The sequence below is a fragment of the Danio aesculapii genome, chromosome 16 (assembly GCF_903798145.1).
Source record: "Danio aesculapii chromosome 16, fDanAes4.1, whole genome shotgun sequence".
NCBI classification, from domain to species: domain Eukaryota; kingdom Metazoa; phylum Chordata; class Actinopteri; order Cypriniformes; family Danionidae; genus Danio; species Danio aesculapii.
The window spans coordinates 22,274,227-22,294,522 of record NC_079450.1 but is presented as its reverse complement, the minus strand read 5'-3'; the positions used below and the strand labels follow the sequence as shown (position 1 = coordinate 22,294,522).

At 35.9% G+C, this 20,296-nt stretch overlaps 2 protein-coding genes across 7 annotated transcripts in view; both read right to left on the bottom strand.

Moving 5' to 3' along the window:
• Positions 1–6,662: 6,662 nt before the first annotated feature.
• On the bottom strand, positions 6,663–15,527 carry rcc1 (regulator of chromosome condensation 1). The gene is made up of 10 exons (XM_056476168.1): positions 15,385–15,527; positions 14,519–14,622; positions 12,918–13,105; positions 12,628–12,807; positions 11,263–11,359; positions 11,063–11,185; positions 10,249–10,395; positions 10,036–10,155; positions 9,773–9,925; positions 6,663–7,414 (listed from the first exon to the last, which is right to left on the bottom strand). Exons 2-10 carry the CDS (start codon positions 14,589–14,591, stop codon positions 7,239–7,241), a joined length of 1,257 nt encoding a protein of 418 aa, XP_056332143.1. The 5' UTR covers positions 14,592–14,622; positions 15,385–15,527; the 3' UTR covers positions 6,663–7,238.
• Positions 15,528–18,464: 2,937 nt separating this feature from the next.
• Positions 18,465–20,296, bottom strand: part of phactr4b (phosphatase and actin regulator 4b) — an 82,670-nt gene continuing 80,838 nt past the window's right edge. For all 6 annotated transcript variants that reach the window (XM_056474909.1, XM_056474910.1, XM_056474911.1 and 3 more), the window contains one exon: positions 18,465–19,933. In XM_056474909.1, the coding sequence (XP_056330884.1) occupies positions 19,918–19,933 (16 nt within the window). In that variant the 3' untranslated portion in view covers positions 18,465–19,917. The remainder of the gene's footprint in view (positions 19,934–20,296) is intronic.

Genomic DNA, 20,296 nt, shown 5'->3' with positions numbered 1-20,296 from the left:
CGCAATGACGCATAGCACAAGCTCTATGATTGTTCAGCTTGGTAGCTGTGCCGAGTGTGAACGGTGCTGACAGCCACGAGACCGATGGAACAAGTGTTTATAAGTGTCAAGTCCTGTAAAGGAGGTCCAGATGGAAACTTTTGTTTTGTGTTTACCTTATGATTAAAGTTGTTGCACATCCGCCGGTTCCTGCCTCTGAATGAGGCCACTTGTACATTAAGGTAGAGTTTAGGAAAAAACAAAACACCTGTGAAGAAACTCGATACAGAGAAATATAAAAACCTGCTGCAAGCTAGTGTTTCGGAAGTGTTATAGCAGAGTAACACAAACAGCATGCAGACGTATAAATGTACAACTACACGCAAGGCATGTGCTGTGGGTCACGCCGATTACTCGATGTAGAAGTATAAACCAACCTATAGGGTCCCCTTGAAACATTTTCAGTTCCGTTCTTTTTGCAAGTGTTGTGAGAAAATACAGCACGTTTTCGGAAAGCACGCAAATACGGAACATTTTCCATATTAAAAGGAGTTTTTGTTCTAACCAACACCTCGAATTGATGTATTAAAAACGGTTTCTGTTGCTCACAACTGAACAACAGAAAACTGATCACCTCAGTGCACCTCATGTGCTTTATTCAGTGTAACAATGTGAGTTTGAATGCCTTTTTACACAACATTTATTGCCATATACTGAAAGCAGCAGCAGATAGTTCACCTCAATTTTTAATTTTAAAAATAAAATAAAACATTTGAAATTGAACTTTAGAAATAATGCAAACCAACTACATTTAATAATGTTAAAGAGGTTTAATATGTATTAATTAGATTATAAACCTTAGCATTTCATTGGAGTGCATTAAGTGCATTACTGAATGTGCTTCTAAATGATTGTATTCAAATTTCTGTCGCGTTTCATCTGGTGCAAACAGCCAAATTGATTAACACTGCTCATCTCATTACATAGTGTGTTGTTAGAACACGGGGTTACAATGTAACATGCTCACCTAATGTTTACGTTTGTAATATTCATATTATTTGCTTTGCGTCTCATTTTGGAGGCTGCTACTGTCCACCAGAGGTCGCATTTCAGTCGCGGACGCATGCTTTGTGAGTCTTCATGACTGAATGAATCAAATAGGTTTTTCCACCAAGGCAAACTGGGGTGCTGAAATATAATTGGCTAAACTGGTATTGAGTGGGTTAAAAGTACCAAAACAAAAAACAGCATTCCAGCACATAAACATTTTTAAAGCAGAATATCTGAGTTCAGCATTGATTTTCATATAAAAAAAAGTTCACTTAACACGTTTCTTAAATATCTGCAAACATATTATGGTATATATTTTTTTTTGCTTTAAACACAAACAGCAGCTTTAAAGAATCCTAAACATTTTAAAGCACTTGTCATTGGCATTTTATGTACAACTTTTTAGTAATGGAGAAGTATTGGAGTGCACCTCTATGCTGTACAAAATCCATTTAACCAATTCTCGAGCTGCCTGCTGTGAAAGTTCTCATTTTCATGATTTTTTTGCGAAACTTCAGCTAACAGTGACTCATTTAATGAGGACGTCTCTCTCTCTCTATCTCAAATGCATTTAAAGTAGCTTGCTGGCATTAAAAACAATAACATTTAAAGGCAGTGTCCTGTCCACTGCTCAGTGCAGATGATACCTCATGCTGTCTCACACCGGGCATCGAAAAACACAGATAACGGCATTAAATAATGGTGGTCAATTAAGTGCTTGCAGAAGAGGCTGTTAGCATTTCAAAGCTTTCAGAGAAAGTGGGCCTTGAAGGGCTTTTCAGCTGAAATACCCCACAAAGTCTCTTGGCATGACTCACTGAGGGCTGGAACGTAAAGAACAGACGGAGAGCACAATACCATTTCCCCTTCATGGACGCTGAAGAGGTGCTTTGATCTGCAAATTTTATCAATAGCGACCAAACCATTTCCAGCCTCAAGTGCTTTAGTACATGCTTATATAAGCTTCAACTATGACATTTCAAATAACCTATCTGACATTAGAGTATACATTTCTGCTACTTCTTAGGAAAGCAATCCCAGTAAATGTACGAAATGCATGTAAAAAGAAAACCGTTCCACAGAAAAGGAATATCAGACCAGCAATTAAAGGGATTCATCATTCATCCTCGTTTCTAAACCCAAGCAAATGGTAAACAGATCAAAATAATTCAACTGAAGAATTATCCTTAAATGCTAGCACTTACTAGAGTCCATCACTGCTACCATTTTCTGTGAAAGTCAGAGACATCCAACTCTTTTGCTGCGATAGATGGAGAACTCAAACAAATGCAGTAAACACTAAAAAATCCAAGATCGCTTGAAATAACTGAAAGGAGATGAAATTGAGTTTGGATAGCTTAATTTACAAACAAAAAATAAGTTGAGATAGCTTCAACAAATAAAAATCAATATGTATAAACTTCTAAAAATGAAGTTATGAATTAACTTCATGAATTTATATGATAAATTTATATTATAATTTATATGAAAATTAATTTATACAATTAAAAATCTTAAGGTAAACAATCATATAAAAGTTAAGGTGCGATAAATTAAAGACAAACAAAAATTAGGTGGAATAATTTTCTTCAGTTTACATAACTTGAATGTTTTAGTTACTCTCCTGCGGCTGGGTGATCAGGGATTGCTACCCACTTGTTAAGTATGATGTCACACGAAGCGACTTCCGGGTCCAAGCGCTCAATCAAACTGTATGGGGACACTCAAGAATGGTAATTATATCTGTGCCTAATATCCGATGGCCTGAAAGTGATAATTGTTTTTGAATAAATTGTTAAAATATTGGTGTCTGTGATGCAGCAAGTCCAGAGACTGTTGTGTACACCATGTGTCATATGACTAAAAAGTAGTCATAAACAAAAAACAAAAAAATTCTCAATTTAAACGAGTAGCGGCTTGGACTCGGATGCTTAGTCATGACTTAAGCTGACAGTGGAATAAATGGCCAAATTTCTCTGCCATGCTTTACACAGTGGATGTCCTTCAAGTCGCAACCCAGAACTGATAGTACAATCCACACACTCCCATTCACACACTATGGACAATTTTATTTGATCCAATTCAGTTATACTACATGTCTTTGGACTGTGGGGAAAAATCATGTGAACAAAGGGAGAACATGTAAACACATAGAAATGGCTACTGGTCCAATTGGGAATCAAACCAGCAACCTTCTTGCTGTGAGGCAACCGTGCAAACCACATACCATAGTGCTGCTGAATTTTTTTAGCTATCCAAAGTTAGATTAAAAAAAAAGTTATGAAGATTGATAAAATTAAGTTGGAAACTTGAATTAAGCTTAGTAGCTCACACCCCAAGCAAACACTGACTACGTTTACATGGACATCAAAAATCTAATTATTTGCCATAATCTTATTAAGACAATAATAATGTTCTGCTCTCACTCAGATGAGATTTTCAACCCCAAATGAGACTCAGGGACAGTCAGTTGATGAACAAAGGAATAAATGTGTTGAAATATAGCCCAACCATAAAAACAGCTACAGTATGAAACAATGCAAACACTTTGTTAAAGCGACAAACAAATCCCTGATATTCCACGACTCTGACATAAAACTACTACAATTCTAACTTTCATCTAAAATTTTGAAATTCCAGGATATTCCAGAATTTCCATGACCCATGGGAGCCCTGTATATAATTGCCCCTTAGGTTACAGATTTCGCTCTGCATCAACCTGCTTTGTCAGCTTATTATGGGTGCACATTTTAATAAAATTTAGAAGGGCTTGTTTTTTCTCATACCTTTAGTATTTAGAATATACTTTTACTGATCATACTTCTACTTGTACAATATAAGCAAGAATGATTTTTTTTCAGTAATCCTTCCTGTAAGTGTTAGGGGAAAGTTACTTATGAAAGTAATGCATTACAATATTGAGTTACAAACCCCAAAAAGTAACTAGTTGCGTTACTTAGTTACTTTTTATGCGAGTAATGCGAGGCTTGATCTCTTCCAGAACTTCTAATAGATAAAATAATAATTTAGGATAATGTTATCTGAAAATTTCCTGACCCCCAGGGGTCCATTCTTCTTTCCTCGCTTAAAGAGCCCGTATTATACATGAAATAGGGTCATATTTTGGTTGTAAGGGTCTCCAACAACAGTCTAATATGCAAGCAAGGTCAAAAAACACTTTCATGAATCATGGTCCTATAATCTGCATTTATTTTTACCTAATTATTCCAGCGACTCTCATATGAATCGTTTAGCGATTAATTTGTTCCCAAACCCCTCCTCAGCGCGAAGCTAATCTGCGCTGATTGGACCGATGACAGCCTGCTGCGATTGGTCGACAATGACAGCCTTCAGTGAGACAGAGTGAAATGCCCAGCTGCTAATCAACATTATAAAAGTAGTCAAAGTGCATACACGCTTCATAGTGTAGGGCGTGGATTTTGGCTGCCAGTGGGTAAATGTAAATACAGACGATGCACTTAAAAAAACAGACGACAAACTATTTTATTAAGCAAAAACTCAAGAACTAGAAGAGATCAAAACGAGTCTCCTAGCCGTCACACTCTACCTGCTCTTTTCACACACACACACACACACACACACACACACACACACACACACACACACACACACACAACCCTCCTCAGAAGAACTGGGAAGAGATCGATACTAGCTCCTCACACTCTACCTGATCTTTTCTCACACATGGACGCACACACAACCCTCCTCCTCAGGAGTACACAACACCAAAACATTCAAAAACAGAAAACAAGCCCTTTCGGGTTGAAGGCGGTGTGATCGCCGTTCGCCTAGAGCGCCAGTTCAGCTTGCTTAAGCCCTGTGTGCAATTTCGACACCTCACCTCCAACCTGAGCTGAACTATTTTGAAACTTGACCGTCGCATGTGTGTAGGAACAGCTGACGATCCGTAAACAAAGCGGCAGGCGTCGCATTTTCAGCGTGGCTTTACACGCGGTTACAAGTAACAAAACACAACTAAATACATAGTTTGCAAGCTAGAGTAAACGAGGCAACAATTTTAATCGCACTTACTTGCACTGGTGAAATGGAGGAAGAAACTGATCCATCATGCAGATGCACTGATCCATGTTCTGACATCGTCCATCAGTAGACTTTTCTGATCCTTCCTTTAACAAACGGCCGATGAAGTCTTCTTTGTAAGCATGTCGTTTCCAGAAGCACTGCACAAGGCTGGACTATAATGCTGAGGTGTTTTTGCAAAAATAAAACCTCAACCACTGACTCTTCACAGTTTCATTTTTGGGTAGAGACTGTCAATAATATCCAGCTGAGCACAGCGTGACTTCATTCGACCTGCGGCGTCTGTGTGCTTTTTTTCTGTTAGTGGGCGGGGCCCCATGTTTCAAATCTCCCGGGCTTGCGCGCGCAACTACTGGGCGGGGCTCGTGTTTCGTAGCCAGATTTAAGCCTTAGCTGGATATTTCACTTCATTTAGAGCTTTGTTACACACTACATGGAAGGTCATTTTCAAAAGCCCATAATACCGGCTCTTTAAAGAGTTAAGATGATTTAACAGATCCTGGATCTGTTAATCTTGATAACTGATCTCTGGCTAATTTGGTTCTTTAAACAAGTTCGCGAATCTGATTAAAATGTCTGGATGAACTGATCTGAGATCAATGCTTGTGTCGTGAAGGACAGATCTCTCGATCCTCAAAATCATGATCAGCAATGTAACGATTGGCTGACGGCACAGCAGCGTAATGACATCATCTGATTAATATTCAACTATCCATGCGAGCAAAAATCGTAGTAAACTGTTTGTTAAATGATACGCAATAAATTTGCACCTTTGTTGTGGGCTGCATGCTTTACTCTTTCATGTGTCAAGAGGATTGAGTTTTACATTCAGTGGATTTTCATTAGTAGACTAGGCCTACTCAAGTTTCTTAATCAGCATAAGGAATAATTGGCTGTTTAAATTAATTTGGCATCAAAAAGGCATTTTGATATTGGTAAGTGTCTGAAATTTTTGCAAAGCATCAAATCAGTCATATTAGCTGTCAAAACGTGCATAAATTAATACTCCTTAAAAAAAAATATTACATTTCTTATCATACACAAATTGTACTAAAGCTGATCCCGTTAAAATAATAGCATATGTTGTATTTTGTACTATTTGTCTTGTAAAATCAGTCCATTAATACAATCCCCTTTTCCTCGATGCATTCAAAATAATGAACACATTCTGTCCTTGACTGCGTGATTGACTACTTTTAATTCAGCAATTTATTTTTTAAAAGCTGATTAAACTAAGTAACTTGCATTACATTTTCAAAAAAGTAGCTTAAATAAATTATATATAAAAAAATTTTTTAGTAATGTGTTACTTCACTCATTACTTAGAAAAGTAATATTACGGTAATGCATTATCCCTAACACTGCAGCTCTCAAAATGCATGAAAAAAAAAAAAAAAAAACTATATCCCAAACTAACCAATTTCAAATGAAATAACTTACAAATACAAGCACCCAACAAATACACCCCAAAGAACGTGAATATAATAAAACACTAAAAAGCTTAATTGCACATTAAAAATAGACACTGATAGAGCTGCTTAAATCAACTATTTGTAGTGAGTACCCATATATCAGTTTCTGTAAACACACATTTTTATTAATCGTCCACAGGGCAGCAATGCATGGATACAATAACTGTTTCATTTAAGAGATTAAGAAAGAGTTCAACACTGAAAAGTACAGCAATACCAAATCGGTTCGGTTCTCTCTTCCTCGAATATGTTATTATCCTGATTAGACCCGCTATTGTAACCGGTTATTGCTCACACCAAAATGTGGAATTTAAAAAAATGGTTTCTGGGAAAACTTATCTAAAAGACTTATTAAATCACGTATTCATGCATACAATCATTCGCAACAGGCAGTCTCCAGGAAGCATTCTAAAGATCTTTGTTAAAAAGAATTAAGAAAATAAAGCAAAGAAAAAAAGTCCATTAAAAAAAGGCTCTTTGATCATCTACCGGAGCATATCCAGTGAACGTTTGGGCTCCCGATAAAGCGGGATAAATGGTTTAATTAGATGATCCTCCCTCATTGACTGGCTTGGCTCAGCACAGGAAGCATTATGAACCCCAGACCCCTGACAGGTTACAGATACCACTGATACAGTAGTTTGGCTAAGCTGTCTTTAGTGGAGGAGTTAAAGATCAGCTCTCCTGCTTGTCTTTGACCAGCAGGACCGTGTGCTGCCCTCCGCTGGACACAGACAGAACCACTCTGTTCTCCAGCTGTTTACCAGTCATCTCCACAGGGCTCCATTCATCCTCCTCCTCTCCAGTGCCCAGCTGCAGGTTGGTGCCCATTCCCCAGGAAAACACAGAGCCTGGCAAACACATACCAGCATTAGGGAAGTCAAACAGCGCTTATGCAAAATCAAAACAAGCCAAGAGAACATCATGTTATTGTTTAATGTTCTACAAATACAGCACTCTGAGTGCTGCAATTAATGTAATTATGGGTGGAAGACACACTGAACAACAATACGTCATGTTCCATTTGCCATAAATAAATAGACAATGAATGCTAAAAGCTAAATGCACTGGTCAGTTTTGATCAGCTTCACGCAGTGCAATTTAAACTATCAAAATACAAAAATAATGAAACATTGGATAAGCCATGCTGCAACAAGCCCTTTTATAAACAAAAAAAACTAAAACTGCTCCTTTATCCCACTAATACATACCCGTCAACCCTCCTGTTTTTGCAGGGATTCTCCCGTATTCTACCATCCCCTTTAAGTATTTTCATACATTTCTCCCGTGTTTTTAAATCTGTGTTGATGATGGTACTCACTTTTCATACAGAGGCGATCTCAAATGTGATATAATTGCAAGAGCTGTCCAAGAGAATTGTGCGTTTGCTTTATTTTGGCTTAAAATCACGTTGAAATGAATATAAAAACATCTGCATTCACTTTCTTTGCATTAAAGCTTCCTTTAACCCTTCCTGTGCAACCTCTGAATCAGTGAATGCATGCATTAATGCTGACTGACGGACGCGCTCTGTACAGAAGCTGATCTGGGAACAGTTTATCATACACACCATTTAGAGCAGTGAATCTAGGCACTTCTGAATTTGGGTGTATTAAGACAGATACATTTATTGTCTGCCCTCGTTTTATTTTAAACAACTAATTTTCTCTTAAATGAGCATAAAGTTACTAAAGTAATCAAATGCTTCCATTAGCCTATAGATCTGTGCATTCTTAGTGACACCTGTTTTCAGACAAAATGAGAGATTCATTTCCTGCTCTTCATACACACACATATCCATATATACACACATACATTAATCTCAATATTTAAATACAGTGAATAAAGTGAACAAGATTTTATAACCATTTATGTTTCTGCATAGGCCATTGAGATTTTAATAGGCTAAACCTTTGATTGTCAATATTTTCTAATGTTTGCTTTGTATTCTATCATTTGAAGCTAACTGTTGTGTATTTTTACATCTCAATGTTGACAGGTATGTTAATACTACATGCTAACTCCTATACAAATATCTAATATTGTTAAGTCAAAATATATCTACTTGCGAAAATGTAATGAAATAAGCAGACACCAACCAAACACATCTGGAGAAAGTGACAGGTTTCAGCACCGATCATTAAACTGCATTTATTTACTCCTGTAGTCCTCTGTAAATAATAAATTTCTTATATTAGCTTCAGTAATTAAAGAAATTCATAATTAACTATAAATAATTAGAAAAAATTATTCAATACAATACAAGTAAGTTTTTCTTTGTCTTTTAGTAGATGAGCAGTTCCAGCTGTATGGATGTGACATTTGCAGTAGAAACTTAATATAAATTGACAAAGCGTATGTTAACATTATATTGAAACATCTGTCCAAAAACAAGGAACCGTGGATGTGATTAAAAACGTCTTCCAGTGTCCTGTACACAACATACTTTATAGAAATTCTGTGAATTAAACTGCACAACCCAAAAGAAATAATGATTATTAAAAGGATAAGAGTTGCCTCTCTGTAGAACAAAAATTGATTTGATTTTAATTAGATATTTTTGCATTTATGAGGAAAAAATGCTTGGTTATGGATGCGATCAAATATAATAAATTGAAAACATTGAAACAGACGTTTTTACAGTACTGTGAAATACAAGCCTACTCGAACTTGGAAAGGGTTTTGCTATTTGTGAAAACTTAATTTTTTTTTTCATGTCAAGGTTGACATTTGCATGGAATAGCTCAGATGTAATGTATGAGTGTATCTTGGTTTACCAAACAAGAGCTTCTAAATGGGATTTGCATTGTAAACCTTAATATAAAAAGTTACGTTTTCATCTTCTATACTATTAAATTTATTCTACATAACTCCACACATACTATTTATTTATACAAAATTTTGCTAAGAAAAACTAAAGTCTGTAGATTCTGTCCGGTCCTACTAATTATCTACTTGCTACAAAAAGGCACTTTATATATTGTTGACAGATTTGTTCAAGTTAAAATAAATAAAAAAATTAACATTTAGAATTTTTTATTTGGATTGGAAAAAAATATAATAATAATAATAATAATAATAAAAAAAGTTTTTCAAGCTGACTTTATAATGCTTTCAAATATGGAAGGGTAAAAAGACCCCGAGAAAGATTTGAGAATAGTGGATAAAGTGGTCTCCTGAGATGATCTCAGCAGAGGATGTGTTCTCACCTTGTTTGGTGACAGCGTAACTAACAGAGGCACCACAGGCAACCACTTGAACATCACTGATCCCAGGAACAACTGTGGGCTCACTCTTCTCTCCGGCGTCCTTCCCCAAACCCAGACGACCATACTCTGCCCGGCCAAGACTGTACGCCTTTCCTGTGAAGAGAAATAGCAGCAGAACATCATTTATGAACATTAGAGCAGCACATGATTTCAGCAGCAGCAGAATAAGACACCACATAGATACACAATGAGGAATAAATTACCTTCTGAATTGAGGCACAGTGTGTGATGCTGTCCTCCAGAGAAACCCACCCAGGAGGTGGTGGAGTTTTTGAAAGAGCTGAGTTTCACAGGAACAAAGCAAGTGTTTGTGCTTTGGGTGCCTTTATAAAAAAAAAAAAAAAAAAAAGAAAGAATCTGAAAACACTGTATATAGCAACCATATTATCACCAGGATTAAATGAGGAATACCCCACCAAGCTGGTGGTAGTTGGAAAGGCCAAATCCATAGACGTGCCCCTCTTTAGAGACAGCAAAGGTGAAGTACGCTCCACAGAAGACATCAGTGAAGACCACCTTCCCTCGCGGTTTTATTATGACCATCTGCGGCTCCAGCAGCCTCACTGAGAATGGGAAAAGGAAAAATTAACACCGTAGGACACATTCAACAATAATGGCAGTAACTGGAAAGCCTACAAACCTCTTTCACCAACATTCACTAATCTCGCTACACATTCCTAAACTACATTTTAAAAATTAATAAGATTGATGAATGCCCTATAATGCCATTTTTGAAGTATCATGTGTCACTGAATAATGAAGCAATGAATGATTACTCCAGCCTGTCTAGCACAATCCTTCAAAAATACAATACGGTGATTTTTCAAATGTGTTTTTTTAAATCCTGTTACAGCAGCTGAATTATAATACTGAGGGGAAAAAAACATGAAAATTTACGACAATATAATAAATTATATAATCTAATATTTTATAATTTAATTGTATATTATTTCTGTAATATAATCTAAAAAAATCCTGTTATCTTTAACAACATTACAAGTGTATATAGTGTACATTTTTATATACATGTATATAGTGCAAGTGTGCAATAATTGAAAGAGGCACGTATACATGCACACAAACATACAGCTATGATAAAAATAAATAAATGGAAAAAAATAAAATATTAACCACACAGGCTCATATACATTAACTAACTGTCTGAACCATGTTAGTCTTAGGATTCATTCACATTCCAGGAGACTATTCAATCACCAGCGAGATACATACTCAATCCCTTCCTTCCTCCGCGGTTGGCAAAGTGCTCAGCAACACGGCCCAGCTGGCCTTGTTCTCCACATCCTGAGGTGTACAGCTCTCCATTCGCAGTCAGCATAACCAAATGATCATTCCCTTTAGCAGCAATACAAAAAAAAAAACATTAGAACCAATTCATACACTACCATCACATTACAGTCTAAATGACCCACCTGAGACTATTTTAACCACAGGCTTGTCTATAGGAACTTTGACAGGCACAGTGCATTTTTTCATGGGCTCCAGGAGTCCGATGACGCCATTATTGTCCTGGAACAGAAAGGAGAAGTCAACATTTCCATACCAAGCCAGTATAGCTACAAGTACAAAGATAATTATCACAATAAAAGTTTAGTTTCGATTGAGTAAACGATAACGTGTTTGGTATAATGTTTGTTTCAGAGCAGAATTAAACAGTGCTGCTTGTTTGTACCATACAGATCCACTCACATTAATCAATTCCAACAGCAACACGGCACAAGATTAGGTTTGTTTACATGTAGATAGGTCTTGGTTTTATTTTTATTTCTTTTTTTTACCAAGAACACAAATGATTAAAAGGGAAATGAAACTGCTAACAGTAGTGATATATACTGTGCCAAGAACAATCCAGTCAGAAGGCTATGACTTACCAAACTACTATAACAATTTAATCAATTTTATTCATTTTTAGACATGCATTAAAGTAGCAATGGAACGTAATTATTATCATTAAGCTACAGCATTCAAATTTATTCTTGATGTGTCAGGCTAGACTTTGATACAAATCAACACAAATCAGTTAATTTTCAACATGATATCAAGAAGACATAACATAGTAACATGAGATGGTTTGTGTGTGGTTTTCCTGTTATTTAAATGTATATCAAGTTGACAATGTTTCTTTAATTAGTGAGAATATTTCAATAAAAATCATAGATGTTAGTGTTTTGAACAACAAATCTGCATTTCTCTAACAAGATTAGAAAATTTGTCAAAACTGAAGATTCTATCATCATTTACTCTCTTCTTTCAAACACACTTGATTTTCTTTTTTCTGCTGAAAGATAATTTCCAGAAAGCTGGAAACCTGTCAACATAAAAAACATACTATAGAAGTCGATGGTTTCAGATTTCTTCAAAATACATGTAATATATTTGGTGCACTATCCCTTTACTACCTGCCTCAGATCAGAACAGTTTAACTCTAGGGGACATCAAAAATAAGCCTTTCAAAAATAAGTGGCGTTTTCTTTTGTGATACATGTACATAAAACGAAAGAGTGTATTTATTATAGGTTATAAATATTTATCATGCATCCTGTTTTTTAAATGTTAATCTGCTTGATATTTGTCATGTTTCAACAACAACAACAAAATAAAAGAAAAAAGAAAAACTTTAAAAACTGTGGTTCTGACAACTTTTACTCAAAAGCATGTAAACTAAACAGATATGATATTTGTGAATGTCAGTAATCAACAGATTTGAAAAATGTTACTGAATTAATTCAGGCCTTAATACCCAGATCTAGAAGGCAGCACACAAAGGCAATACTCACTCTAAAAGAGCCCCAGACATAGACGACTCCATTCTCTGTGAGGGCTGCGGTGTGACTGTCCCCTGCAGAGACCTGGACCACCTTTTCTCCAAGATCCACCTTGGCTGGCACAGTCTCTGAACCCTCCTCAGATGTGTCTCGGCCCAGCGCACCCTCATCATTACAGCCAAATGTATAAACCTACAAGTCGACATTAAAAACAACAAATGAACTTCAGTGCTGACATCAAATCCCCACTAACATAACTATTCAAAGCCTGTAATGAATAATGTTATTAGTGCAGAGCTTACGTTTCCAGTGTCACTGAGGCAGACGGTGTGCATTCCGCCAGCTACGGCCTGCACAATACCCTCAGGAAGAGTCAGTAGAGCTGGTTTCTTCCTCTCCATCACATCCTCTCCCAGGCCAAGCTGACCAACATCACCCTGACCCAGAACAAGCACCAGGCCCTTCTCCTGGCCATGACTGCAATGAGAGACTACAAACCAACATAAACATTGAGGCCTGTGGCACAAAATGAGTGGAACAATTTCCAAGCTGCAGTCATAAATCCATTTATCGAAATTCATATTTGTTCTGCAAATCAATATACATTCAGTGGCCACTTTATTAGGTACACCTTACTAGTACTGGGTTGGACCCCCTTTGCCTTAATCCTTCTTAGATTCAACAAGGTACTGGAAATAATCCTCAGATTTTGGTCCATATTGACAGCATTACGCAGTTGCTGCAGATTTGTCGGCTGCACATTCATCATGCCAATCTCCCATTCAACCACATCCCAAAGGTGCTCTATTGGATTGAGTTCTGGTGACTGTGGAGGCCATTTGAGTACAGTGAACTCGTTGTCATGTTTAAGAAAACAGTCTGAGATAATTCACACTTTATGACATGGCATGTTATCCTGCTGGAAGTAGCCATTATAAGATAGATACGCTGTGGTCATAAGGAATGGACATCGTCAGCAACATACAATACTCAGGTAGACTGTGGCGTTGACACAATGCTCAATTTGTACTAATGGGCCCAAAGTGTGCCAAGAAAATATCCCCCACACCATTACACCACCAGCCTGAACAATTAATACAAGGCAGGATGGATCCATGCTTTCATGTTGTTGACGCCAAATTCTGACCCTACCATCCGAATGTTGCAGCAGACATCGAGACTCAGAGCAGGCAACATTTTTTAAGTCTATTGTCTAATTTTGGTGAGCCTGTGCAATTTGTAGCCTCAGCTTCCTGTTCTTAGCTGACAGGAGTGTCACCCGGTGTGGTCTTCTGCTGCTGTAGCCCATCCACCTCAAGGTTCGATGTGTTGTGCATTCAGAGACGCTCTTCTGCAGACAGTACCTCAGTTGTAACGAGTGGCTATTTGAGCTACTGTTGCCCTTCTATTAGCTTGAACCAGTCTGGCCATTCTCCTCTGACATCAACAAGGCATTTGCACCCACAGAACTGCCGCTCACTGGATATTTTCTCTTTTTTTGGACTATTTTCTGTAAAGCCTAGAGATGGTTGTCTGTGAAAAATCACAGTAAATCAGCAATTTCTGAAATGCTAAGACCAGCCCGCCTGGTCTTCATTCTAATGCTCGGTTTCAACTGCAGCAGATCGTCTTGACCATATCTACATGCATCGAGTTGCTGCCATGTGATTGGCTGATTAGAAATTTGCATTAACAAGCAGTTGGACCTAATAAAGTGGCTGGTGAGTGTATATCTAGACTTCTATATTGATATTCACCCACACACAGAGTACATAACAGTAACTTCAAAATTGAGGTTTATATCAAGTAGTTTTTTCCCTTCTGACTACAATTATACACCTAATAGCTCTATAAATATTCCTATGGTTTAAAAACACATTTAAATGTCTATGAAATAAATTACCTTTTTGCTTTTTTGCAACACTTGAATCATTTGGTGCAACTGTTTGTCTCTTCACAGCTTTTTTTGCAGACATGGTGAGCGCAGATACTTGACAAAACCTGAAACTATGAATAAAGACAAGGTTAAAAGCAAACAAACATCGCCGAAAAGATTGCTTAGACAAGTTATTTAGACAATTAATCTAGCATTTAAGACCAAACTTACAAGTAAAGCAGGAGTAGACTTTAACAGTGATTAAAGTACACTCAATTTATTTTAACAATACTTTTAAGTAAATCTCATATTAAGTAAACATGTAAATATCTACATTTTAGAGCCACTTTTCTACATATTGACTATGTACAGCATTAAAGCACGTGAGCTAGTTATATACACGCACATCTTTTTTTGGCATCATAACAGTTATAAACTTGGTCATTGGAGGCAACTGACGAGTTAACACACACACACACAGCCTTTTTTCTGGCTGTGACTGACAGCAGCAAATGTTTAATGGCGGTTAATCGACGTACACGGCATTGAGGGGAAAACAGACGAGGCTGTTATTATTTTAGCTTAAATGCAGGAAACTAATTTAAACATGGCGGAATAAGATCCGAGTTCAAGTTCAATGTCTTAAAAGGAACATCCCGCAAAATTTTTAAACAAGCCCAGTCTCTGTTTATTAGCATTGTGAAGCCATGGTTTAATCTCGTGATCTATAGTTACATGAAAAGCCATCAGAACAATCACACCGCGACACTTTAAAAGAGGTTTATAGCAATGAATGGATCAAACAGGCTCAGGCTTGTTCTGCAACACATTTTACATGCTCAGTATACACTACATTTCACATGCTTTTTGGAGACTAATGTTCATAATCTTACCGTCGACAAGCAGCTGAGATGATGGGCTAGACTTGTGAATGAAAATCTCTCAGGTTCAAAGTTTGTGCTCCTTCGAGGAGGTTTGTGAACATCAGTAACTCATTGAGTGAATGTAACGCACGCGTGTCTCACTCCTGCACTACTTCATGTGTCTCGGTGGACTCGCGCTAATAAACAGATCCGGAAGCGCCACCTATTGGGAAGGCGGGTAGACAAGTCTGTAAGAAAAGAATTAGCTTTATTATGCTAATTGTCATTTTACGGTAGAATACCAAATTTATTACCCGTGTTTACAGTTAAATGATGTTTTATCTGTTAAAAAGTTTTTAATGATGTTCCATCTCATGAACACCTTATGATAGTAACAGTGAAACAAACGTCTCTACTTTTTATACACACAAACTACATACTTTAAATGCCAATTTGCACATAACAGCTGCACATATAACGTTGTATATAGTAAGATACCTCTACATACACTTGTCAGTTTGTATATTTACATTCACTACTTATTTCTATTTTTAAAATAGATTTATTATCTGTTTTTGTCCTGTCTCTGTAATTGTGTTGCACTGTAGAAGCTCTGTCACGAAAACAAACATACACTGATATAAATGATGTCTGCAAAATTGTTGCAAACTATTTATATGTGTTGAATTATAACAAACACTAATTTGAGAAATGTTCAACTTAATTTGTTTGTTTAAATTCAGCCCAGATAAATTGTTTACAGCCACTTAACTTTAAAAGATTTAGTAAATCCAAGAAATCATCATTGAATAATTTTTTTTTCAGTGAAGGCCTACCTGACAATAAAGCTCTTTCTGATTCTGATTAGTGTAAATTACACAAGTGCAATGTTCAACATAGTTTGGAGTTTCTACAGTAAATGTAAGTGCAGATGTAACAATTAAAAAAAAAAAAAAACTAAATAAAACAAAACAAAACAAAAAATATATAAATGTATATAAAATAATAAAATAAAATAAAATCAGAAGTTTTTTTGGTCATGAGGTGTAATCTTTACCACAAATAAATTAGTTTTGTTTGATGGCTGACTTATATTTATATTTTATACACTGTAATAAATGCACACAATTCCTTCATGTTTCAACAGAAATCAATTAAGTTAGCTTAATCTTTTTTTTTTTTTTTTTTTTTTTTTTTACAAATAAGTTGTTTCCCCCAAAAAAAACAGTTTGAATTGTTTCAACCCATTTTAAATAAGTGGTTAGAACAAGCAGCAAAAGTCTTTTTTTAAGTGTACAAGACACAAATGTAAAATAAATACAGATTCTGTCATAAGTGAAGAAATGAGGATTATTACCCATTTTGACTTTTTTTTTTTTTTTTTTAAATGAAACTGTAAACCTCATCCTCAGACATTTAGTTATTAGTGTTATTTTTTATTGGAAGTCGCAAAACAGTTGTGCAGAAGTTGTGGGCAAAAAGTATGTATAGATCTTTATTTCTCAGCTGTAATTGTGCAAATTAATCCTTTAAAAAGGTCTCTAAACTGCTTTCAAAGTGTAATGTGTAAAAGAGAAAAAACTATAAAAATCCTCATAGAATTTGTAGTGGTTTTAATAGTTATAGTCAGTGGTGGAAAAAGTACTGAAAAATCATACTCGAGTAAACCATTACTTACCCAAAAATGTAGTGCAAGTAGAGCAAAATGATCTGTTGTAAATATTACTCAAAGTAAAAAGTAGCCCTTTTAAAAGTAGTCAAGAGTGAGCATTACGTTGGGAAAGGCTGATGCATTTAAATGTTATTTGTGCATGTGTGTGTATTTCCAACATTCTGTAGTGAATTTAGCTATTGTTTAAGGCCATTTCAGTCATCATCTGCCATCTTTTCATCAGTGACATGCAATCGAAACAGTATCTGGGTCATTGCATGTAAAGCAGGGGTGCCCAAACTCAATCCTGGAGGGTGTGCAGGCCGGTGTCCTGCAGATTTTAGCTCCATCCACAATTAGACAAACCAAAACCAACTAATCAGGCTTTTACCAGGTATTCTACAAAGCTTCTGGCAAGTGTATTAAAGCAAGTTGTAGCTAAACTCTGTAGCACAATGGCCCTCCAGGACCAAGTTTGGGCACCCCTGGTGTAAAGTTTTTTTCCTGGACTCCTTTAATTCTTCCAAACAGTTTGCTGCATGTCTTAATGTAGTTCTGTATGATGCAATTTACTTTCTATGTGCAATTTGATTGGACTCGCAGGACTGCTTTTTCTAATCCCCATAGACTGCAGGTTGAAGGAAAGTAGTGAAGTAAAAGTACTAATCTAAAAAATGTACTCAAGGTAAAGTAAAAGTACACATTTTAAAACTACTTCGTAAATTACAATTCCTGTGAAAAACTACTCAATTACAGTAATTTGAATATTTGTAATTTGTTACTTTACACCAGTAGTTATAGTTAATGAAATACTACCAAAATATAATACAAAGCATTAAACTGTCACATTAAAACTGATCTTGGTTTCTGTTTATAATTTACAGTTTATATGTTAATTTTCAAACATTTAATCCTACAAATATTTCCATATTTGCAAGTAAATTCTCATAATTTGGATTTTACATCTGAAAACTGAAAAAACAACAACAAAGTAAGCTGTCCTTGATCAACTTTTTATATTGCTGTGACCTCAAAAGAACTATTGAGGTCACGTTGGGTTTATATTGGCACATTCATTCAGTGACAACTTGTGACACACTCCCTATATTGTTTACCACAATACTCTGAATATTTGGACTGAAATTACATGCAAGTATGAGTTCAAAACAACATCAGCATGATTTAATTGTGTGAACAATGTTGTACTTTGATAGCCATTGCCTGCTAATATGATTTCACTATTTCGAGTTTGCAATGAATACTTTCTGAATTTTGAAAAAAAAACAACTTTACCTCAATAAAAGAACTGTGGGCATTATTTTAAATCTCAGTTGTATGTGATTTAAAAGAAAAACAACAAATTATAAAACGCAATGATACCTTTTAATATATGGACAGGAAATGTTAGTGCCATAAGAATACATTTCTATAAGCAATAAAAACAAAAGCGACGCAAACATTATTGGTAAGCGTTTTAATTTAGATTCAGAGGTGTTTACATCTAAACAGCAAATTTACTGTCAGTTTCTAAAAGTTCACATATAATTAAAAGGCAAGAATATACAACGCTACATTACAGTGGAACATTCTGCTCCCATTCTTGTAGTGTCGAATAATACACTAATCATTTTGTGCTTAAAAAAATAGTAACCTATATGAGTTTCAATATATTTAAAATATTTCTCAAAATAAAAGGAAGACAAGATATACACAAACAGTCAGTTTCATCTACAGAATGGATCTGTACAACAGAGCATTTCCTATTATCCTACTGGCCGAAAAACAAAATAAAAGCATAAAATTATTGCAAAAAAAAAAAAAAAAAAAAAGAAGAACAGTTCCTGCCGCATTAACCTCTGTCAACAAAACTTCATTATTTTTAAGAATGATATCAGTGCGTGCCCAGAATTAATCCTTCCTCCTTTTAAATGGGTCAAAAATAATCAGGAAATCCTTTTTATTTAGAAATAAAATATTCTGTAAACATCATCTGGACACCTTTTTAAAACTGAAATAGCTGGACCTCACTTTTACAGAAGGTGATATGATGAAAAACAAAACATACCAGATCACAGTTTTGCTGTAAATCAATATTACGATATGCGAAATGCTTACATTCTAACTAAAAATTGATCCCATATTCTTCTATTCTCCTCTATGACTTCTCAAACAGAGAGGACCCTAGCGTAGGGGGGAGGGGGGATCTGTTACCCTGTCCTGAATCAAGATGGCCAATGCCAAAGTTATGCAATACAAAAAAAAAAAGTTATTTGTGCCTTAAAGTTTCTAATATTTAAAACGCTCCAACTAAGAGAAAAATTACAGCAGCCTATACAAACATACACAAATACACAATTAAAGTCCTGGCTCAGGCCTTAGTCTTGCAGTTCTTTCGTCTGCCCTGCTATGCTCAGTAACTAACACTTACTGTAGTATTACTGTATTTATTATTGTCACATCATCATTATTATTACTATTACTTTTAACTTTGTTACACTTCCCTGAAAGGAAATAAAGTTTTATCATATGAAGTAAAAGCAGAAAAGAAGGCCATTCAGAGAGTAGAGAGAGGAATATCTGCCATTGGCACACGTCACATCCTCTGTAAGTCCTTCATCGCCTCTCTGTCTTGGCACAAGGGTCCCCTAAAGTCCAGGAGAAATACTGCATCTGTCCCCCAGAGGTCACCCATCCCACACATTATCAGGTGAACGACTGAGAAACATTCTTTTTTTTTTAGTTTTTTTGATTTGTTTGCGAATGCTCCAGGTGTCTGAAGATGTACATTCATATTAAAAGCAGTCTGAGAGGAGCTCAGAGACCGCCGAGGCTCCTTAGCACAAAAAACACAGCCATTTCTTCCCAATATCCACCGGTCTTTAAGTGCTTCATTCTCCGGGTAAAAGATGCCATTAAGGACGATGGAATCTAAAAGATGAGACAAAGCCACATGTTCACAATGACAAAGAATCGGTGAGTTTAAAAGATTAAAGGGACAGTTCACCCACTCACTTTAAAATAAGTGAGTAAATCGGTTATAACTTGAAAGTAGGCATGGGACGATAACCAGTTTTAAGATTTACCCTGGTTTGGAAAATTCAAGGTTTTAATACTGCTAAAATCTTCTGTTATACGATTCCGAAGGTATATGTAAGGGTTTTTTAATGTATTTTTTGTGCTGTAAAGAAATCTGTGTTAATGAAACTACTGAAGACAGCAGAAGTCAATGATTTATGTTCACTATTTAGCCTGACATGTTTACTGCTCCAAAATATTATAAATGTTTCTAAA